Source organism: Nyctereutes procyonoides, unplaced genomic scaffold (genome assembly GCF_905146905.1).
Source record: "Nyctereutes procyonoides isolate TBG_1078 unplaced genomic scaffold, NYPRO_anot_genome, whole genome shotgun sequence".
Lineage (NCBI taxonomy): Eukaryota > Metazoa > Chordata > Mammalia > Carnivora > Canidae > Nyctereutes > Nyctereutes procyonoides.
Genome location: NW_026575020.1, coordinates 8,328,214 through 8,351,724, shown reverse-complemented (window position 1 = coordinate 8,351,724; position 23,511 = coordinate 8,328,214). Strand labels below are relative to the sequence as shown.

The 23,511-nt window shown below is 51.1% G+C and overlaps 1 protein-coding gene across 1 annotated transcript; it reads right to left on the bottom strand.

Moving 5' to 3' along the window:
* Positions 1-151: 151 nt before the first annotated feature.
* Positions 152-20,817, bottom strand: MYCBPAP (MYCBP associated protein). Its single transcript, XM_055304481.1, has 19 exons — positions 20,745-20,817; positions 13,917-14,044; positions 12,758-12,917; positions 12,527-12,630; positions 11,516-11,699; positions 11,133-11,248; positions 10,448-10,598; positions 9,201-9,316; positions 8,997-9,112; positions 8,444-8,555; positions 7,464-7,653; positions 6,568-6,755; positions 5,033-5,179; positions 4,183-4,593; positions 3,676-3,797; positions 2,650-2,765; positions 2,082-2,227; positions 1,744-1,914; positions 152-293 (listed from the first exon to the last, which is right to left on the bottom strand). Exons 1-19 carry the CDS (start codon positions 20,785-20,787, stop codon positions 192-194), a joined length of 2,823 nt encoding a protein of 940 aa, XP_055160456.1. The 5' UTR covers positions 20,788-20,817; the 3' UTR covers positions 152-191.
* Between the last annotated feature and the right edge of the window lie 2,694 nt (positions 20,818-23,511).

Here is a 23,511-nt window from a genome sequence, read left to right as displayed (position 1 = left end):
TCGCCTTTCAGGTAAACGTGTTTCTCCTTCCACCTGTGGGATGGCTCCAGGAACTGGAGGAGGGGAAGCTGAGGCAGGATCAAAATCCAACATTCAAGACATGAAGGCCTAAAGGAAGCGGTGGGAACCTAAAGGTTCTTTATTGATTTGTTCATTAACCAGTTTCCCAGAAGGCCCCTTGGACACATGAGTCAGGTACAAAGACGCAAAGTCTCCTCGACATTCTTTATGGGTCTGAGCTCATCAGCCAGGACCATCAGGTCAGTCACTAGGGTGTCCAGCAGCCCGTAGACCTGGAAGAATGGGATGAAATCACAGGCAAGATTTGCTCTATGGAAAGCACCTACACCAGTGAGCACACAGCATGCTATGAGGGTGGACATGTTTACACCAGGACAGAAGGGGTCAAACCAAACCTGCAGAGTGTCTGTAGAACCTTTTTTTAAATTATTTTTTTATTTTTTAGAACCTTTGTTTTTACAGATAGTTTTATTTTTCCAACAGTTTGGAGAAATAATCCTGCAGCAGGCCCTTGGACATGTGGGGGCACTAAAGCCTGGAGTGGTTAAAGGGTAATTCTGGAGCCCATTTACCCCTTGGGGTGGTCCAGTTCCATGCTGGCCATCCAAGGTCCAGATTTCCTTCCAGTTAAGATCACATATTGAAATGTCTCTGGGACCATGCCCTCTGAGACTAGACCATGTGGGCTGGACCACATGAGCCTTGGCAAGCTGCTTCTTCATTTCAGAGAGCCCTAGGATTACTTTTTAAACCCCATCAACCTTTAGAAATCGCCATGATGTCACCAGCAGCAAATGGAACATCTGAGCAAATGCGATCCGGAGCGTTACCACAATGTACATGACGCAATTCCAGCTATCTAGCCACCAACGCCAGAGGAAGACGAAGCACTGCCATTACACGTGGTGACAATCGAATGTGACTTTGCGGACCTTCCCTCCAAAGCAATAACAATACCTGGGTGAATCTCTAAGGACTTCCAGCTTAGAATATACAGTATGAAGTCTCTCCCCTGCGGCCCAAGACTCTACTTGGTGGTTCCCCCAAGGGACCCATTTGCCAAGATGCACCTAATGCAGAGAAAGTGGAAACAGCAGGAAGGGAGGAGGGGCTTCTGCTCTGTTCCTCTGGTCTGTTTTCCAAACCACAGCCAGAGTGATCTTCCAAAGCCTAACACAGACTATGTCACTCCTCAAAATTCAAACCCCTGTGGATTTCTCCTTTTGACTCAGAAAAGCCTCAAGTCCCTGCAATTGCCTGCAAAGCCCCACCTATCTGCAGCTTGCTCCCTTTCGGTGGCCTCTCTGCCCTCTGTCCTCCTGGTCCACTCTCTCCCCTGCATTAGCTGCCCCCTCTGTCAAAGGTACACTTCTTCGATGGCCACATGGGCATCCCTCACCTCCCTTGGAGTCTGTTTGATATCACCTTCTCAGTGAGGTTCACCTGCCCCAGCCAGCCTTCCCGCCCCCTTCCTCCCCCAGCCCTGGGTTATCTCTCTTCCTCCCAGAGTGTTTGCCTTGTAGCATACTGGGCGTGTCACTTAGGCATGAGGTCTTGTACACTAGGATGCCCTTCACAAGGGCAGCTCTGTTTCCATCTTCCATCACGGCACACCAGGCATTCATTGTTCATGGAATAAGTGGGATGAATGAGGGAGGGGAGGAAGGCCTGCAGAGCAGGCATGCGCAAGGGGAGGGTTGGGTGCAGGGCTTGTGCCCTCACCTCCGTGTGCAGCCTCTTGGTGTATTTCTCCATGACCAGGGGATCTATGGGTTCCTGAGAAGTGGTAGTGCTGTCAGGGGCAGGGTCTTCCAAGGAAAGCCTGTCTCGACTTGAAGATTTCATTGGTTTCTTGTCATCCTTTGCCTTGTGCTTCTTACTGTTTGAACGGTCCTGTTGAGAGAGCCAGAGACACACACAGCCTTCAGGAGCTCCTGGGGGAGGTCCAGGGAAATCCAGGCTTTCTGCAGAGCAGCTTACTCGGAGAGCCAGGACATCATGCTAGAGGACCGCCCACCTGCCACAGCCCCACCTGAGGCCCACATTAGGTCCCCACATGCCTCTTTCCCTGGCAACTTGGCTGATTTTTTGTCCTCTTTCTCTCTGATTCCCAGCTGCTTCTTTTCCTGGGCTGTCCCTTTCCGCTCTTCCTTCCCAAGTTTCGAGGCAGTCGCTTTCGCTTCCACAAAAGGAGGGGACTTTTGATCTAAGGGAGGTGAATGGAAGACAGCATGACCTGGCCTCAGTGACCCCACAGGCAGGGTCAGAAGAGCCAGACGAGTGAAGAGCCACTGGCTGAGACAAATGATGTTATGGAACAGGACTGTGGGGCAGGGGTGCGAAGCCTGGTTCCAGTCCCCACTCCACCACTGCCCCATCTATGGCACAGGCAAGTCATTCAACCTCTCTGAGACTCCACCTATAAAACCAGGGCACTGAATGAAGGTGGTCGCTCAGGTCACTTCTGGATCCCAAATCCTAGCAGTAGACAGAAGGGTAGCAGGGCCTACTCCATTGGTCAACCTGACAGAGGTCCCACCAGAAGGGCGTGGATGGCTGACGGCTGAAGCACACGGCCCGCTGGGTGGAGGGGTGGGGAAGCTACGTGGTGCATGGCTGCATTCTGACCTTGCTCTTCTGGCATGTCCAAATAGATGGTCTCTTTCTCGGGCAGACCTAGCAGAGCCCTCAGCCACAGGGAATGGCTCACCAGGCCATCGATCACATCCCGCCACAGCTGCAAACTAGAGAGCAAGGCATGCTGGAGAAAGCCGTCACCCCTCGTTTGCCCTTGAACATGTGGAGCCATGGGTCCTTCCCTTCTAAGACATGGGTCCCAGGGGCTGCCATAGAGAGGCCATGCCCGGTCCAGCCAGCAGCCTCACCAGCACCTGTGCTGGCGCTCGGATATGGATCTGGCTTCCCTGGGACAACAGCCGGGAAAGAGTGGCCTAGGACGAGGGTTAGGTCAGTCTAGGGTCCAGCTTGAGACCCTGGCTAGCCTTGGGTGCAGCAAGACAAAAGTGGGGGAACTTGCGATTCCCTGAGCACCTCCCCAACCCCCACCAACTGAAGGCACCCATGCATAGCCAAGCAAGTTCCAAAGGAGATGTGAGGCTTTTCATGGTCTCACTATGCTCCTCTTTTTTTTTTTTTTAAGATTTATTTATTTATGATAGACACAGAGAGAGAGAGAGAGAGAGAGAGAGAGAGAGAGGCAGAGACACAGGCAGAGGGAGAGGGAGAAGCAGGCTCCATGCCGGGAGTCCGATGAGGGACTCGATCCCGGGACTCCAGGATCGTGCCCTGGGCCAAAGGCAGGCGCCAAACCGCTGAGCCACCCAGGGATTCCCACTATGCTCCTCTTCTCACTGCTTTCCGGTTCCTCCTCGGCCCATTCGTCTGCTCATTGAGGCAGGAAGGCAGGGAAAGGTGGGAAAGAGACGGGGAGCTCCATTGAGGCAGGAAGGCAGGAAGGTGGGAAAGAGACGGGGAGCTCCATCTGCTGGAAATGCTCCAGGCTAGGGGGCTGCTGTGGCAGGTGCCAGAGCAGAGAATGTTTGTGGCACCTTTCTGCATCTGGGCTTAGCCCAGAACCACAGGCAGGACTTCACAGTGGGGAGGCAGGGCCGGCTCTCCCATGGGGGCACCTACCACACCTGGTGCCGGAAGTCAGATTGCAGGGGCCTCTGTTCCTGGCACAGCTCCAGGGCTGCTTTGTTGAGCCTGATGAGGGCATCTTCCCTCTGGTTCTCCTCGGGGAGTGCCATCACTGCCTGGCAGAGTTGTAGGTACCATGGGCAGCTGTCCTGCCCAGGGCACCGGGGATCTCTACATCTTCTAGTGATGGGCCTGGTGCGGCGAGGACAGATGGCCAGAAGATGCAGCCATGGAGAGGGGACCTCCCCCAGAACTATGTACCCATGTACCCCTTCTCCAAGGTGTGCCTGGGTCAGAGAGGGATCTGTCCCACCCCACTCCACGGTGACCTAGGCACCCAAGACAAAAAGAGATGACTCAAAAGACTGCTTTCTCTGGGCTCTCAGCAGGGTTTGTTTCTTTGCTTATGGGGGCGGAGAGTCTGTTGGGTCCCTCCCTCAGTGTACTGCCACCTACACCAGGGCCACCATTCTACCCACCCCTTCAGAGTCAGGGGAGCACCTTTCTGAAATCCTCCAAGCATAGGTTCCACTCAGGAGAGGGAAGGCCATCCGGCTCCCAGGGGCTCTTGGTGCTCCCCAGGTCTGGGCTCTCCTCCACCAGGATCTCCTCCATAATGCTCTTCCGCAGAGTGCCTTGGGCCCCTGCTCCAGGCTTCTGGGACCCAAAAGCATCTTGGGAGTCCTTGGGAGCCTCACTCTCTTGCTGGAACAGTTGGGATTCTGAGCCTGGACTCTTAGAGGGTGCTGAAGGCTCCGGGTTCACACAGGCTGGCTGTGGCGTGGCAGCCTGGGCTTTGGGGCTGAGGTACTCCACCTCACTGGGCCTGGCCTCCTCGGCCTTGAGGGGCAGGGTCAAGTACTGGCACCACAGGCTGTGCAGGCTTTGGACCACTTGGTGCTGGTAATGCAGCTGCGGCAAAGGCAAGGGGAGACATGTGATGGGGAGGGCAGGAGGCAAGGTGAGAACCCAGAGTCCCAGCAAGCCTGCTCTGCCTTCCCCATTCCAAGAGCACTGATGGAGGCTGCAGGGAGGAAGCCAGCAGGAGCCGCTGTGGCCAGAGCAGCTCCTCACTTCCCCTTCCACCTGAGTATCTCTGACTTAAAGCTTTTTTTGTATTTGCATTTCCAAGTAAGACTGGGGTTGTGCAGCTCCATTCTGACCAGGCATCCACTTACTTGCTAAGTTATCTTGGGCAAATTGTTTAACTGCCCTGGGCCTCAGTTTCCTCACTGTAAAGCAAGGATATAAATAGTACCCCCAGCACCGGGCTGCTGTGAGGAGAAAGTGAGTAACTCATGGAAGATGCTCAGAATGGGTGAGGGCGCAGGGGTGGGCGCTGGGCCTGTACCCGGGGGTTCCTATGGTGGAACAAGTCCTCCTCTGTGAGATAGGCATCCACGGGGGACTGTGCACGCTCTGGGGTCAGGATCCCACTCAGCAGCTCCTGCAGCACGCTCTCCACGATGGTGACTGCTTCGCGGGCAGCCATCTTATGCTGGGGAAAGGAAGGTGGGACAAGATGGCAGCTCAGCCTTTCAAAACCCATGTTGCAGCCCCGAGGGGGGTCAGAGCCCTCAGGGCTTTGTGCCTTCCTAGGGGTTAAGCTACTGCCACTGTCTGTCTCTTAAACACACACACACACACACACACACACACACTAACACACATATGCATACTCCTGTTCCCACAGTCAAAACCCCTGGGTATCACCAAATATCCTTCCCTAAAAGAGGCTGAAAGGGGGACGCCTGGAGGGCTCAGTGTTTGAGCCTCTGCCTTTGGCTCAGGGTATGATCCGGGGGTCCTGTGATTGGGCTCCCTGCAGGGAGCCTGCTTCTCCCTCTGCCTGTGTCTCTGCCTCTCTGTGTCTCTCATGAATAAATAAACAAAATCTTAAAAAAAAAAAAAAAAAGAGGCTGAAAGGACATAGGAGGGGAAGCCAGTCCCAGAGATATTGCTCCCTTGTGGGGCCAGAAGGTCATACAGTCAGCATTTTCCCCTCAGATTAGGAAGAAGGGCAAGGGGTAGGGGCACCATGGTTTGGGCCCTGTTTACAGTGTGGCTTGGCCACACTGTTGGTGTCGCAGGAACAGTGGAGGGGCATCTTATGTGAGAGATGGTCCTATAGTCAGCAAGTCAAGCAGACATGGCACTTATCAGAATTACCTGTGCTCACCTGGGGCTGACCCCCAGCTAAAGTAGTTGGCTTGTATCTGGGGACTACAGTAAAGAAAAAAAAAAAAGTGCAGCTTTCTACAGAATACCTGGAAGCACAACCGCTGGCCAGCTCTGGAACCGACTGGAGCCAGGGCCAGCAGACTCCCGGTGCCCACCTCACTCTCTCCCCGGGTGTCAGCCCCACTAGTTAAGTTGTTCTCTCTGGTTCAGAAGGCTTGCCAGTTAAATCAGACCCCACTGGATAGCATCAGAACACAGTGCAGGAACAGAACTTCCAGCAGGTCTGCTTGCAGGTGGGGCAGAAAGCTGTTCCTCTTCTCACCTGCCTACCCACCTTTTATGTCACAAAGCCCTGGGGAGTGCTGGTTGAGCAAAACCAGCTACCTGTTGGTGAAAAATTCACCCCTTTTTTTAAAAAAAGATTTTATTTATTTATTAATGAGAGACATACACGGAGAGGGGGAGAAAGAGAGACAGAGACACAGGCAGAGGGAGAAGCAGGCTCCATGCAGGGAGCCTGATGTGGGACTCGATCCAGGGTCTCCAGGACTACACCCCAGGCTGCAGGCGGCACTAAACCGCTGCGCCACTCCAAAAAACTCACCTCTTAAGCTGGGAGAAATAAGATCCCTGAAGGTAGTACCAGGAAGAAGACCAGGGGAACTTATCTGGTGTCCAATGGGGCCAACATCCCGGGCCTCTTACCTTCAGTAACTTCCTCTCTTCCTTGAAAATATCCTGGGTCAGGGAGACTGCATGGAGATTGACCTGCAGGGGAGCACCTCCTAACAGGGTGGGGTGGGTTCCAAACTCCCAACATTCCCTGAAGATCCCTGCATTCAAAGACTTGAAGAAGAAGGTAAAGGTTTTCGTTTCTCCAGGCAGGATCACACCTGAGAGGGACCAAGACAGGTTTTCACCACACAGGAGTCAGCTGGGCCTGAAGCCTGTATGTATAAAGTTAACTGAACCCTAAACCTTTGCATACACAGTTAACGGAGCCCCAGGCAGAGTGACCGACACCATCCCGATTTGCCCAGAACCAAGGGGTCTCCTGGGACGTAGGACTTTCAACTTTTTTTTTTTAATTTTTTAAATTTTTATTTATTTATGATAGTCACACACACACACACACAGAGAGAGAGAGAGAGAGAGAGGCAGAGACATAGGCAGAGGGAGAAGCAGGCTCCATGCACCGGGAGCCCGACGTGGGATTCGATCCCGGGTCGCCAGGATCGCGCTCTGGGCCAAAGGCAGGCACTAAACCGCTATGCCACCCAGGGATCCTGACTTTCAACTTTCTGTGCAAAAACTGGGGAAGTCTCAGGAAAACAGGGATTAAGGGTTCCTAACCTCAGGTCTGAGCATATAGGTAACTGAACCTCTAGAAAGTTTTTGCTCTCTGGTGACTCTCCTCTCTGTGATCTCAAGAGTATGACTGTTCCACCAAAAAGACATGGACAGTTGGGAGAGGACACAATACATGGAAGAAATGGGAGGGATGAGGCCAGGGAGAGGGGCTCAAATTTTCAGGAGCATCAGCCAAACTCTGGCTCCTCACAGAACGAGGGCAAAAGCCAGGGAGCAGTGCAGCTAGGTACCTTCCCGATTGTTAAAATAAAACCGCGGCATCCTGCTTCTCTTCAGGCCTTGGAAAGAGTCCTGCTGGGACCTCCGGCGCCAGTCATACCAAATGGCCACTGTCCCGTTATTGACTACAGTCAGTTCTGAAGATGTCTTCTCTCCTTCTAGAGTTTCAAAGATCAAACGGACGGCAATTCCAACATGCTTCTGGGGGAGGAGGAGTTATGAGAAACGTCTTTGAGGGATGCTCTGGCCCAGGGTGACCAATTCATCCTGGTGTGCCAGGGACTTTTCTGGGTTTGACACCAAAAGTCCTGTGTCCCAGTCCTCCAATGCCTGGGTGCTCTGAGGTCTATCATTGGACCAGGATAGTGGCTGTCTCTGAAGTTGCCATCCACAGCAAGAAGGGGAGAGAAAACAGATTTTGTATCTGATGAACAGTTCTGCTCCTCAGATCTGAAGGTTTTTTTTTTTTCTTTTTTTAAGAGAGAGAGATTAAAAGAAAGAGAGAGAGAGATGGTGCATGTCCATGAGCCGGCAGGGGGGCAGTGAGGTTGGGGGGGAAGGTCAGAGGAAAAGGGGAGAGAGAATCTTAAGCAGGCTCCATGCCCAGCATGGAAGCTCACATGGGCTCCATCTCACGACCCTGAGATCATGACCCAAGCTGAAATCAAGAGTCAGATGCTTAACTAAGTGAGACACCCAGGCACCCCCTGAAGAATATTTTAGAACCTTCTTGAAGCCCTACCTGTTTGAGAAGGTTTGCTTATTTACATGCTTGGGGGGGGGGTGGCTAGGTACAAACTGGGTGGCTTGTGACAGTCTCTTTTCAGCCTTGTGATTTTATTCTGGCCTAAGTTAGCACTGCTGTTACCATTTTCAAACATGCTGAATGCATGACCAGATAAAAATGCAAATAGGTGACTGTCCAAGCTCCTTGTGACTGCACCTGAGGGAGGCCCTTCCAGCAAGTGGGTGAAAGTGGAAGCAGTTTTACCTTGTCCTGTGGGTTACTGCCTCTGATCCAGCAAGCTGGCTTCCCACAGAACAGCAGAGAAGGGCCAAGAATAGGCATGGGGATCACATCAGGGTAATTGGCCAACAAGTCTCTGTAAGAAAAACCAATGACTTATTTTCCCTAGCTACCACAGTCTTGCCACAGGGAGGCCAGGGAAATGGCTGCCAGGAAGTCTGGAGAGGTGCCTGGCTCTGGCCTCTGATGGAGGACCCTCAGCTCCACTCGGCTTCACTTTGTCCTGCTCTATTCCTACGGGTGGGCACTTCTTGGACACACAGATTCTTCACGCATGGCCACTCGGCATGCATGGCATTTACCAGCAAAGGAATGGCTGGGAAATCCCCTTTAGGGGCTGGTTGCTGGAAGGGAGCAGATGGTCATAGCAGAGCTGGCGCAGGTGTTGGAAGGGACCCAGAGACAAGCTGGGATGGAAGCACTTGGGTTTCAGAGGGGGTTGTCTGCCCCTTGTACTGTGCATGCTGGGGAAAGCCACTCTTTCCAACCTCTCTCCTGAGGGTCCAGGCCAACTCACAAGGACACAATGTCTTCAGAGGAGCTTTCCTGGCTCCTATCAAATACTGAATAGTCTTCCACCGTAACAGCCGTAAAAGGATGCCCTCTGCCCACCACCTCCAGGCCATCAATATCCTCAGAGAGATCGAGAAAGGGAAGATTAGCTCACTGAAGATGGGGGCATCACGAAGGGGCTTCGGACCCAGCACAGAGGCGTACCTACCTGCTGGCTGAAATCCAGCTCTGCCATGACCTTCTGCAGTTCCTTACGTCGGTAGATCAGAAACAGACTCCGATCCCAGGTGTAGCGGTACCAAGCCTCCTTCTGGGCTGGCAGTCCTAAAGCAGCAGGGTCCAGAGGTCCTCAGCACAGTTGGCTGTGGTGGCCTCTTCCCCACCTACTCACTCTCAAGGGCTCTGCGAGCACCCCCTCCCCCCAGCACCACTTCTGAGAAAGTAGAAAATACAGTTTCCCTGTGAGGCCTGATTCCAGTCCTCCTGTCCCAAACCTACCACCTCAGCAGCCCGGTACAGGACATCCTGCAAGATCAGCTTGCAAACCTGCAAACCTTTGGATTATAATCATTTTTTTAAAGATTTTATTTATTTATTCATGAGAGACACAGAGACCGAAAGAGGCAGGACACAGGCAGAGGGAGAAGCAGGCTCCATCCACGGAGCCTGATGTGGGACTCGATCCCAGGTCCCCAGGATCATGCCCTGGGCTGAAGGCGGTGCTAAACCACTGAGCCACCCAGGCTGCCCTTTGGATTATAATCATAATAGCAGCTACGTTTGACTGAATCTTTAACAACTGTCCCAAATCTCTTACTATACATCCTGTCTCATTTAACACTCTCACATTCCACAGTACTTTACAGATGGGGAAACTGAGGACCAGAGAGCTTAAGTAACTCTCTGGAGTTGGCAAAGTAACTCTCTGGAGTGGGGGGGAAGGGCTGAACCCAGGAATTTTGGCAGCCTTTAAAGCAGTGCCGCCACACAGAAAATAGCATGCAAACCATAAATGCAAGTCACCAATGTAATTTAAAATTCCCTGATGCCACATTGGAAAAGGTGTAAAGAAACAGGTGAAATTAACTTTAGTAATATAGTTGAACCCAACAGATCAAAACGAGTATCATTTCAACATGTAATCAATATAAAAATGATTACTAAAGTATTTTTCTAGTACTAATCTTTGAAACCAGTGTGCAGTCACACCTGGGTCCATGCTAGCCACATTCCAGGTGCCTGATGACTACCGGGCCCATGGCGGCCACACAGCCAGAGCAGCCCCACAGCCCCCTTCCCACTTCTCTCACTAACCTACTGCAGGGGGCTGGACCTCCAGGGCTTAGAGGCCTCCATCCCAGGCAGTTCTCACTCCAGAGCCATGCTGGCCCCCACCCGCACCCCCCATCCTAGGCCAGTTGCAAGCTGCCAGTGTGCTTCCAACCTGCTCCTCACCCATCTCCACCTGGATGCAGCGGGGCTTCCTGACGTGAGTGATTGGTTCCAGGATGCCACGCTGAGCTTTTGTCTTTGTCATTGCCAGACCCGTCATTTCATCTCCCAAGTATTCCAGGCGACTCCAGAACCCAGTGGTCTCCTCACAGCTCTGGCAAGGACATGAGTCACATCACTTGGACACTTTGGAGAGAGGGTGGTGGAGGTCCAGGGCTCCGGGGAACAAGAGTGCCACAGACTTCAGATGCTCCCCCTGGGGAACTCGCTGCTGCCCGAGAGCAGGACAGAAGCACCCACTTTGTTTCTGGGATGCCCTGCTGTAGCCCAAGTCGAGTGGCTTGGGCCCACATAGGTGGCTGCACTGACAAACCAGAGCACAGGATGATGCCCCAGGTCACCTGAGAGCTGGAGTCTTGGCTTTTAGAACACTGAGACTATTCTAATAACCCAGTAGCTTTCCCCTCAAATTGACTACCACTGACCACCACAGGCTGAGTAACCAAGCTAGCCAGGCAGCCCCAAGCATCTGAAAACAGGACCAATGAGAGGATTTAGTAAAGTCCTTCAGAGCTTAACAAGGCCTTGCAATGAGCAGATTTGTTGTTGTTCCTAATTGTGCGACCTGAGGCAGCCATCCCTGGGTCCAGACTCCCTCTCACGGAGCACTTGGGAACTCTGTCCTCACCTTCCCATCATGCTGTGTTGGAAGTATTCGGTCAATGAGCTCCCGTTCTTCCTGGATCTGTCGGTAGGTCTCCCCAGTGTGCATCAGCAGCTCCCCCACAGGCTTCTTCAGGCATTCTAGAAAGGGCAAGCCAAGAATGGAGCCCCTTCCTTGAGTCAGAACAAAGGCTCCAGTACTGCACACTGGTCAGCGCCATGGCTGGGCTGATTTCAGGACCCGCTAAGAGAAGGAGCACTTGGGAGTAGATGGTGGAAATGGGGCCAGCCTGTGGCTGGGCGGAGGGACAGAAAAACACAGCAGCAGAGCCTCGGTGGTGGTGGTGGTGGTGGTGGTGGTGGTGGTGGTGGATGAGGCTCAGCAGGAACCCCATCCATTGTGCTCACCGCTGAGGACTTCCTGCTGCTGCTTCCACAAGTTGATGTTGCGCTGCCAGTTTTTGAGAAAGTTGTGCTGAGGAGGTGGGGCCCAGGGATGTGCCTTCTTTTCTTCTGGGGCTTTCTGCTTTGGTTCTTTTTTAGCTGAGATTAGGGTCACCAAGCCTGGTGGGGTGTGTATCAGCTCAGCCAGCTGCAAAGTACACCGAAGGCGTGTGGGTGACAGGGAGGTACTGAGCCAGAGTCAAGCAGAGACTTCTCCAGGCTTCACCCCCTACTGTCCCCCCACCCTCACGACCTTCTGCTCAGAGGCCCTCCTGTTCTGGACCCTCACATAGGGACTGACAGACCCAGAGAGCCTTGGAAGCCCCTGTCAGATACCTTTCTTTCAGATAGGAACCTTTGCTCTGAGACGGTGGTCGGCAACTCAGTCTATAGGTCCCCCTCACAACCAATGCTAATTGACACCTTCATCTGCAGGGCCACAGAGCCATTTTTATATGACTCCAGGCCTCTTGGCACCAGACCAGAGATTTTTGCCTAGAGCCAGGACAGCAAAGGAACTAAAAGAGAGCAAAGCACCCCATGCCGGGGAAAGTCAGGCAGACATGTGGCCCTGGGAGCTTCAGGAAGCCACCTTCTTCCACCATGTGGACCAAAGAGGAAGTGGGCCAGGCTTTGGAGGAGGGATAATGAAGCTGGTGCATAGAAGAATGGAGGGAAGGAGGGAGTGGGAACTCTGAGTCCTGGGGTCGGAGTCCAGTCTAACTGGAGCTGGACACACTCTTGCTTTGGGGTTCCTTGAGGAGCTTCTGTATCTTTATTGTGAACTCCTGACTTCAGCTGAAGCTAGTTTAAGGTGGTTTCACCCTTTCAGGTGGAGGGTTGCTAGCACTTCGGACACAGGGCCCATAGACTGAACTGTCTCTGTAACCCCAGTCCTGCTGGACTCTGCCAGCTGGTTAAGGCTGGAACGACTTCAGTGACTTCTCTCATCCGAGCAGCTCTGTACAAACCAACCTGGGTGTTCCCTTGAGCAACTGCAATTCTCTTAAAGTCCTGGAGGCTTCCCAAGATGTGGTGAGACAGGATCTGTTCAGAGCCATGGAAGCTGTCACCTGGACCTGGTGGGGAAAAGGAGGGAAAGGACTACCTCATGGAAACATTTCAAGGGGGTTATTTTCTGATGGCGACCCAGCTTGGTCCCATGAATTCAGAGACCAGTGACGCCAGGGCCAAGGCCGGACATACCAGAGTAGTCCAGGGGCTTCGTGGCTGCATCTGGAGTTGCGGGATGTGCTACTAAGTGGCAGACCTTCCTCTTTGGATCCTTGGGTTTGAGTTTACGGATGATAAATTTCTGGGTAATGACAGGTCTGTCTTGTGTCTCAAAAAGGCGAGGAATGTGTTGCTAAAAACAAAACAAAACAGAGGAGAATTCCACTTGAGATCAGGAGGAGGAAAAAACACCACCCATCTCCTCTGTCCTAATTCTTGGTGGAATTCCTGAAGGCTGACAAATCTGTTGCTCCAACTCTGTCCATATGCTCTGTCGAGGAAATGCCCATGCAACAGACATAAGGCTCAGTAATGTTCTGGAGGAAAAAAACTAACATGTAGTGTCTCCAGACAGTACAGGTGAGGAATGGCTGACTCTCCCAGGTAAAGCATGGGGTTAGGGTTTAGCAGCTATATCCACATCTGTAATGTGCTTCTCAGACTCATTTTCCCATCTGTGAAATGGGGATGATGGGCACTTGCCTCCATGGGAAGCAAGACATACCTCAATATCTCATTTCCCTGGGGTTCTATAGGACTCTCAGAAACGTTAAAACAACATAGTAAATTCTGTTAGATGCAAAAGTGCAAAGAATTCATGTTCAACTAGAGGATGTTATGCTAAGTGAAATAAGTCAATCAGAGAAAGATAATTATCATATGATCTCACTCCTGTGGAATTTAAGAAACAAAACAGAGGGTCATGGGGAAGAAAGGAAAAAAAAAAAACAAGACAAAATCAGAGAGGGAGACAAATCATAAGAGACTTAATCGTAGGAAACAAACTGAGGGTTGCTGGAGGGGAGGGAGTGGGGAGAGGAGATGTGGTAACTGGGTGATGGGCATTAAGGAGGGCGTGTGATGTAATGAGCACTGGGTGCTATATTAAGACTAATGAATCACTGACCTGTACTTTTGAAACCAATAATACATTATATGTTAATTAATTGAATTTAAATTTAAAAGAACTCTAAAAAAATTCATGTTCAATTTTTCCATGGAATAAGACATTCCCTCTGAGTAGGAAGGTGGTGAAGAGAGAGTAGACATGTAGACATGGTCGATGTTTTAGACCACATAGACTGGCCCAGAAAAGTTCCTGCTGTAAGGGATCCCTGGACTTTATGCTTACCTTCTTGAGGTCTTCTTTCTTGATGGCTAAGGCAAGAATGTCATCTCCTTGTAGGACATTGCTAACAGACTCTGGTTCTTCCTGAATGGGGGGTGTGGGCTGCTCAGGTACCTTTGCCCGCTTCTTTTCTGAAGAGAAGCAAAGGTACAAGTATATATATATATATTTCTAATATACAATAAATATTCTAATATCTAATAGATATATAATATATTCTACTATCTGATAGGTAATATCTATCTATATTAGGTTTCATGGTAGAAGGCAGAGCTCAACACCTAGACAGACAGCAGAGGCTGCTAAGACGGTCTGCAGTTTACTCTGGAAGGTCCCCCTACCTGTTCCTCTTGGCCTGCTACAGTGACTGGGACTTCTGGAGCTGGAGTTGAGATCAGAATTGAGAGTCAATTCCAGGCTGTGCTACTTAGAAGCTATACAATCTTGGGTATATCACTTACCCTCTCCTGGTCTCTGCCTTCCTTTTGGTAAAAAGAGAAAGCTGGACTAAATCAGTGGTTACCAAATATTAGTCAAATGTCTGCCTGAGGATCTTCTGGAGAGTTATACAAAGATAGCTTCCCAGGGATCCCTGGGTGGCTCAGCGGTTTAGCACCTGCCTCTGACCCAGGGTGTGATCCTGGAGACCCAGGATCGAGTCCCACATCGGGTTCCCTCCATGGAGCCTGCTTCTCCCTCTGCCTGTGCCTCTGCCTCTCTCTCTCTGTCTCTCTCTGTATGTCTCTCATTCATAAATAAATAAATAAATAAATAAATAAGTTTAAAATATATAAAAAAAATAAAAATAATACTGAGTAGGGCCAGGGCCAGGGGAACTGTTTGTTGTTGTTGTTGTTGTTCTTTTTAACACCCTAGGTGGTTCTGATGCTGAGGAGTTTGAGACAACCAGACTAGATGCTTTCTCAGCCTCCCTTCTTGCTGGCAAACCATGCATTGTTCTAGGTGAAGACACCAGGTTTCCTAAGATACTGGCTAAAATGTAGATGTTCTGAGGGAAGCAGAACATTCACCTTTGAGCATTTATTTCACATTCTTTCATATAATAAATACTGTTTAAGCATCCAGCCAGACACTGTGCTAGGCTCCGGGGATACAGGCAGAGTCTCAGGTTTCCAAGAACACAAACTCATAGGAGACAAGACTGTCAAACAGGGTCACTGAACTAGGGTCACCATGGGGGGCATCGAGGGGGACCCCAGCCCAGTGCACGGGGCACTCAGGGAGGGCTTCCTGCGGGGGTGATTTTTAACCCAAGAGCTGAAGATGACAGAACTTAGATGTGAGAAAGGCTTGGGGAATAGGCATTCCAAAGGGAACAGCAGGAAGAGGCCTAGAGGCAACAGAACAGAGTGGGCATCTGGAACTCAGAGCACATTTTTCAAATAGCTGGAGTGCAGCAAGATGGGGGGTAGAAAGCAGTGCCTGGGAAGGGAAGTAGGCGCCACATGGCGAAGAGTTTAGTGAGCTGTGTAAAGGACTTCGGTCTTTACCCCGTGGGCTACAATATAGCAAGGAACAGATTGGGGGGTGCAAGACGGAGCGGGGCACTATTTATGAGTCTACTGGGGACAAAAGTGGCTCGTGGGACTGGACGAAAGTGGAGAGATCTGAGCCTATTTCTCTCAAGTGCGGGGGCTGGAGCGCAGCTCTGACAACTCATGGTTAGAGCGAGTCACTCTCCAGTGAGAATACACTGCCGGTCTGCTTTCCACAGACGTGGGTTAACAGTTTCAAATGCATCTTGCTTCTCTGGCTAGGGTCCTCCTGTCTGCTGCCCCCTAGTTTAGAATGATGTGATGTGGGCAGCCCCGTTGGCTCAGCGGTTTAGCACCGCCTTCAGCCCAGGGTGTGATCCTGGAGACCTGGGATCGAGTCCCACATCAGTCTCCCTGCATGGAGTCTGCTTCTCCCTCTGCCGGTGTCTCTGCCTCTCTCTCTCTGTCTGTCATGAATAAATAAGTAAAATCTTAAAAAAAAAAAAATGATGTGATGTAAGGCCCACCACAGGATAATCAACAGAAAGACTAAGTCCTGCCTTTTAGAGACTTTATTCATTTATTTTTAAACTACTGTTGTTGTTTTTTTAAAGATTTTATTTATTTATTCATGAGAGGCACAGAGAGAGAGAGAGAGAGAGAGGCAGAGAGAAAAGAGATACAGGCAGAGGGAGAAGCAGGCTCCATGTAAGGAGCCCAACGTGGGACTCGATCCCGGGTCCCCAGGATCACACCTTGGGCTGCAGGCGGCACTAAATCGCAGTGCCACCGGGGCTGCCCCCTTTTAGAGACTTTAAAACAAAACTTGGTTTTGTCCACTGCTCCTCAGAGTACTCTAATTTTGAAGGGGCAATATCACTAAAACATCAAAGCAGGGGTTTTGATTACCAAAATCCAATGTTTTTAGGAAATGCCCACATAGTGGCTGAAAAACCCACGCCAGAATCATTCCAACATAATTCTAAACGCAGCCTATTGGTCAGAGTCTTCTCCTCTGCCAATAAGGTCAGCAGAAACCCAGGAGTATCTGTCAGTTAAACCACTGAGCTGTGTGCACGTACGTGCATGCACACACACACACACAGGGCTGAACGGCTTGACCCCCGAGTTCTGGTCCCATCTGCTGCTGTACGTGCAGGTACAGCCTTAGGTCTTAATTTCCACTTCCTCTCTCCTTTGTACATAAAGCCACCAAAGTTGGTGGTAGTCCAAGAGAGAACTGGTAGCAGTTGACGGTCTCCTTTTATAAATATTTTGGAATTTGGGAATGTCTGGCTGGCTCAGTTAGAGGAGCATGTAACTTTTGATCTAGGGGTCATGAGTTGGAGCCCCACACTGGGTGTGGAGATTAAATAAATAAATAAAAAGACTTTACATAAATAACTATTTTGGAATTTATATTTTCCAGGACTTCTGCTTCCTGTCTGTCACCTCAGCTGGGTCTACATCTTCCCGAGGGATTAAATATCTCCAGATGTATGCTTTTTACCGGTGGGCGTATAATTACCATGCGTAAACTTAAAAACCTTCAACATTGCTAAAGATTTCTGAAATACTCTGCTCTGAGATTTCTCTGAGGTTATCTTGAATGCTGTTTAATGCTCTGTTATGGCATAGTCAGGGAGTACTGTGTTCTAGTTAATGAAGTATTTAGAAAAATGATATATACATTTGGAACTTCAACTCACCGTAGAGAATATTCATTGAGCAACTTTTTTTGTGTGTGCTATAAACTGCAGAGAAGATGGGGCACCTAGGTGGTTGACTGTCTGCCTTGGGCTCAGGTCATGATCCTGGGGTCCTGGGATCAAGTCCTGCATAAGGCTTCCCTCAGGCAGTTTGCTTCTCCCTCTGCCTATGTCTCTGCCTCTCTCTGTGTGTCTCATGATTAAATAAATAAAATCTTAAAAAAAAAAAAAAGGCTAAGCTATGGCTCCTTCTCTTGAGGAACTGAAAAACTGCAGCAGACACTAACATGCACCAGCATAACATAGGGGCCTAACTTAGTGGCACAGATAAGGTGTTTGATTACACATCAAAGAGGGAACAGATGGATGTGGATCATACAGGTTAGGGCTGTAAAGAAAGGTTCAGAAGAGCAGGTGCAGGGAACAGAGGCTAAGTTAGGCCCTGAAGGACCAGAAACCTTCAGACAGGCAGAGCAGCAAACAAAGATGTTCCAAGTGAGGTCAAAGAACAAAGGTGGAGGCAGGGCAGAGCATGACGTATGTGAGGCATGGTGACACAGAAGGCTTGTTGGGGGAGGTAGGGGTGATATTGGGGATGAGAGAAAAATCAGGGCATGACAGCTTGGTAAAGTAAGGCTGAAGCATCTGTCTTCTTGCTGGCAGGAAGAAGGTTTGGTCCAGGAGAGTGAGTTGGTAAAAGCAGCATTTCAGAGTGATTCATCCAATGAGGGTAAGCCAGGTGGACTGGGGGCTGGGCGGGGGAGGTTGGTGGTTTGGAGAGGCAAGTTGGGGAGAGCAGGGAGGAAGGACTATTGTGTGTAGGGGGGTCATTTCAGGACCTGTGGGAGCGCTCAGCAGGATCAAGATATGTCTTACTACTAAACTTAATGGAGGCTCAGCTATTCCCTGTTCTTTGGTCTAGAAACCCAAGCTGAGTGGGGCTTCTGGGGAGTCCCATAGCTGGCATTTCTCCCTTGATCCTGGCAGCTGTGAGGGGGTCAGAGACAGCCCCTTTACATGGGGCAGTTGGGTAACATTTCTGCTGGTGTTAGGCCAGGCAGCTAGAAGCAAGGTACTCAGACGAGGTAGGGGTGGGGGAAAGGGGAGAAACTATGGAGGGAGAAGAAACCTGGCCTCAAGTTTTCTGTTTCTTGTGTTATCTAAACATTATTCTTTTTCTTTCTTTCTTTTTTTTTTTTTTTTTACATTATTCCTTTTCAATGTTGACCAAGGTCTTTGGGAAATTCTGAATTCAGGGTTGCACTGGGAGAATCAGGGGAGAGGCTGTCCCCAGGGTTCAGGGCAGAGCTTTCATTGATTGGCGAGGGGCATCTGGTACTGCTGGGAGTCTTCCCGGTTTCTTAACAAAAGCAGGGAGAAACACGGAAGTCAAAAGGGCTCACGTCCCCAAACAGATTTATAGTCACATTATTTGCTTGCCTTTTTGCTTATAATTCAGAGACCGTGGAGAAACATAGCACAAGATTATATGTGTTGATTAATTATATCATATGGGGGAGAGGGTGTAAAAAGTACTTTTATACTACATTATTGACATCCCCTGAGATATTTTAGGGGGAAGAGAGGGGTATCTTGCATGCCAAACTAAACACTGGCTTTATCCTTCATCACCCCAGTGCATGTTCCCAACTCAAATGGCTATTTAACAAACTACGTTTCCCCTTCTTAAAAAAATAAATATGTAGTGATAAATCTTTCCTTGATTCGTTTACAGTAGAAAGTTCAAATCTGATAAGATCCAGAAACTAGGTGTGCAGAAGGCAATGGCTAAGAAAGCCCTTGACTGCCCTTGGGAAAGGGGCCCAGCTATTTTTCTTTCCCTCTTAACTGTTAAGAATTATATCATGAGAGACACCTGGGTGGCTCAGTTCGTTAAGTCTCTGCCTTGGTCATGATCTCCGAGTCCCGGGATCGAGCCCTGCATCAAGCTCCTTGCTCAGCAGAGAGTCTGCTTCTCCCTCTGCCCCTCCCCACTGCTTGTGTTCTCTCTCAAATAAATAAACAAACCTTAAAAAAAAATTATGTCATGAAACAGCATCTCAACCCAGCCTAAATCAGACTTTTATACTACGAAGAGGGATAAAGCCAGCCATAGTGACTAAGCAGGCCTCCCAGGGGCCTCTGCTGACTGCAGACCTGCCCCTCTCCTCACGCTGACCGCTGCTCTGAGGCTGGCTTTGGGTCTCCTCAGGGCCTGCAAGAGCATGAACAGACTTTTTGACCTAGCAAGTAAGGCCGTGGCGTGGTCTGGCCCCCGTCTACCCATGTAGCCCTGTCTGGCTCCTTCCCTCTCCTCCACACCCACCACCTCTGCCCTGGCCACCAAGGTCCTAGTTCCATGCTTCAGCTCATGCTGCTCCCTGCTCCCTGGACCTGGGAAAGCAAACTGCCTTTTTTCAGAAGAAGGTGGGGGAGGGGATGTCAGCCACAGATGTCACCTCTTCAGAAAACTTTTCCCCCAAATTCTAGCATCTAAGGCCTGGGATCAAGGGCTCTGAGCCCCCTTAACCACTAGGGATCCCTGTATCCGAGCATTGATATTTGCCTGGTTCCTCCTCTGGCAGTTCACTAGATTGGGTTTCTTGTGGGCCAGGGTCACACAGTTAATACTGACACCGTTGCTGCCCAGCACAGTGCCTGCCCACAGAGCCAGGCCCTCAATAAATGGAAATGGCAAAAGATGGAGATGAGGTGAGTTGCACATAGGAACACGTCCACGGGGGTGAATGTGCAGTCAGACACCTTGGGACTCCGCCACCTGCAACCAGAGGAGGCCAGGACGCTGTCATGTCTGAGACGGTCTCCAGTTTAAACAAGTGGGACAAGTGTCATCCATCCCGAGAGGGCATACGTGGTGGAAAGAGGTGGGAAGAACTGGCCAAGTCGGGCATTTCTTCTGGGTTTTTCCAGCCAGCGGCTTATGTGAACACCCTCAAAGAATCCCCCTGGTGGGGTTGTTGGTTTCACCACCTCAACATGTTTCGTGCATTCTTTTCTGAATCTCTTTTCCCAAGGACTGGGGTTCCTGGACCTCTTTCCTGACTCTTCTGAACCCCCGCCAGCGGAGGGCTCGGGCCTGCGGAGTCCCACCCTAAGATCCGGCCTTCCTGCCCAGGGCCATCTGCCCAGCAGTTGACTCTGAGGCCTCTCCGGCCTTTCTAGGTCCCCATCCCCAAGGCCCAGCGCACTGGGCCCCCTCCCCTCAGGGGTCGCTGCCTTCAGCCCTGCGGTTTGGGGTACGCCTTGCTCCGTACCCCATTCCCCCGTTATCTTTACCTCTGTCCTGGTGTCACCCCCGTCCTCCAGGCCCTGTGCCGTGAATCCCATCCAAGAACCCCAGCCCCTCTCGGGTTCTCCTGAGCGCCCAAGGCAGCCAGCGCCAACCTTTAAAGACTTCTGCGGCCTCCAAGAATCTGTGTGTAGACATTTTGAGGCGGGACTCCTTCTTTAGAGACTTCATGGTGCCGCCCGGGCTGAGAGCGTGACCCTGCGCCGCGGGACCGGGGACAACGAGGCTGCGCGACACCCCGGCGACCCCGCGCCCTCCCGCCCGCCGCCGCCGAGGCGTCCATAGCAACCAGCGCCTCGCGCGGGGGCGCACCCACCGATCAGCTTGGGCGGAGACTGCCTGGCAGCCACCTTCTTCATCCGGCCACGCCCTCGCGCCCGCCGAGGGCCGCTCCCGCCGCGCGCCGAACCGAGCGAAGCTGCGGGCCGGGGGCGTGACGTCACAGGAGCCGGCGAGCGCCGTGACGTCAGCGCCCGGCGGGGCGGGGGCGGGGCGAGACCCGCGGGAGCGGGGCGAGGTGGGCGGGGGGCGTGAGTCAGCATCGCCCCGGCGCCCGCCTTCCCTCTGCGCCTCCATCAGGCCGTTTCTTCCACGCCCCGCCGAACCCCCCTGCGCGGCTTCCCGTGGGCTTCAGTGACCCGGTGGCCCCTGCCGGTCCCCTGTGGCCTCCGCCCGCCCGCGCTCGCCGCAGGTTCTCCATCACTTCCCCCAAAGCCCAGGCTTTTACCCCGACTTGGGCGCCCCTTGTACTGCTGGTTTCAATCTCTGCAGATGCTGCTGCCCTTGACCCCCGAATTTAAAGTAGACCCTCTGTGGTCTCAACTTTACAATTGCACCTGGTTTGTTTATTTTTTTCCCTAGAGCCCTAAGGCATTCTCGAATTATTCTGTTTGTTGGGGCAGGCGGCGGGGTGTGTGTGTGTGTGTGTGTGTGTGTGTGTGTGTGTGCGCGCGTGTGCGCGCCTGTTATCAAGTTCTCTTGAGAATGTAACCTCCGTTAAGAGCAAGGCAGGCCTGTCCCTTGTCCCCACCCCCACTCCAACCCAAGTTTAGCACTTTGTAGTCACTCAAACTGTGTGTGGAATAATGAAGGGGCTTTGGAGCCAGACTGCCTGCTTGCTAGCTGTGTGTTCTTGGACCAGACCCCTTGACGTCCCTGAGCCAGAGTTTTCTCACTTATAAAATGAAGATGATGATGCCTCCCACACAAGGCCACTTGAGATCATAATTGAGAATATGTACTTGAGTACTTGAGATGCATAATTGAGAATATGCATGAAAAGTACCCACCACAGAGATCTCCATAAGCCATAGAATCTTCTCAGTTCTCAAAATCTTGGTAAGGTTGGGAAGATGGGCTCTATACCCATTTTACAGATGAAAAAACTGAGGTCTACATAAGAGGAGGCTGTAAAGGCACCTGAGTAGCAGGAAGTATAGTTTGAGCCTGGTTCCCCCAAATCCAAGGCCAGAACTCTTTGTGCCCTGTCTTCTGGGCCATGTCAGAGCTTTGCTTCAGTCTGCCCTAGACAAGGGGAGGAACTAGGGAGGATGACTGTAGGGGTAATCTCCCCGCTCCCTGTGTGTTCCCCAGACGCCTCTTCATGCCCCTCTATATGGTCACTTTCTTACTGAAACATCCTCCGTAGACAACCTCTCTTTTGCTCTTGGAGGCCCAACCACTAGCCTCCTTCCACCCACCTTACCCCCGCAAGGGAGTCCCCAGTTTAGCTCACTCCGTGAACATTTACGGAGCACTTAAGATAGATCAAGCCGATCACTGTGTCATCTGGACTTGCCAGGAAGCAGACATGGAGACGGGTTTAGGAGTGCAAGATGTTTACTGCAGGGCAAAGTGGGGGTGTGGTAAAGCCTTAGGGGAAGGAAGCAGGACTGGGCTGGGAAAGCCTCAGACGGTGTTGCAGATTCTCCAGAGTAGTGGACCTCTGGGGCAAAGAATGTTCATTAGAGGCTGTCTGCCACCTGCACTTCTTGCAGGTGAACAGTGATTTCTTTCTTGAAGAAAGTAGCCTGGAGCTCTGTGACATATGGAGGAAAATAAGAAACATCCCCTCTTGCTCTCTGGGTGCTCAGAGTGCACTCTAGAACTAAAGACAAACACTCATGAAACTCATTCTAAGAGCCCAGCTTCTGGAAGGCCTTTTAACTTTGGGAGGCTGCACAGCTTGTGGGTAGCCTGGCTAGGAGCGGGACAGAGGCCTGGGCGGCCGTTCAGGGAGGGTTCCGCAGAGGCTAAAAGACAAGGGAAGAAAGGGGTGGGAGAGGTGCTTGGTTAGGTGGCTACATAACCTGGCTGGGCTCTCCTGTCGTCCCCTGAATGACCTTGGATGGGTCCCCTCTGCTCTCTGTGCTTCAGTATCACCATCTGCTTCATGACGGTGTCAGACCAGATCAGAGTAGTTTAACCTTTGGAAAATCTAAGCAAAGCTAGGGAGTTTCTCCCCTGATATGTGCATTTGGGTTTTTAAAAAAATGATTGTGGTAAAATACATGTAACATACACCATTTCAATAATTGCAATTTAGAGGCATTTGGTGCCCTCATGATGTTGTGCAGCCATTACCACTATCTGGTTCTAGAACTTTTCATCATCCCAATAAGAAACCTTGTACCCACAAGTCGCTCCCCATTCCCCTTTCCAGAGCTGCAGGCAGCCACTGATCTTGTTTTTATTGATTTGCCAATTCTGGATATTTCCCATAAGTGGAATCACACACTATTGGGCCTCTTATGCCTGCCTGCTTTCACTCAGCATAATGTTTTCCAGGCTCATCCATGTCATAGCCTGAGTCACTGTTCCAGTCCTTTTTATGGCCGAATAATATTCCCTTATGTGGCTTTGCCACTTTTGTTTAACCACCATCTATGCTTTTGGTTTTGCAGGTGATTTTGCATTCAATTCCAGGAACTCCCTAGAGTTCGCTCCCTGGAGTAGACTAAAGTCAGTTTGCTCTAGACAGAGCTGAATCATCTCAAAGTGGATTTCCAACTCTAATATATGAGCTCAGAGGGGAACCTGGGAACAGCAAAATGCATCAGGGGAGCCTTCATGGAGGAGGTAGC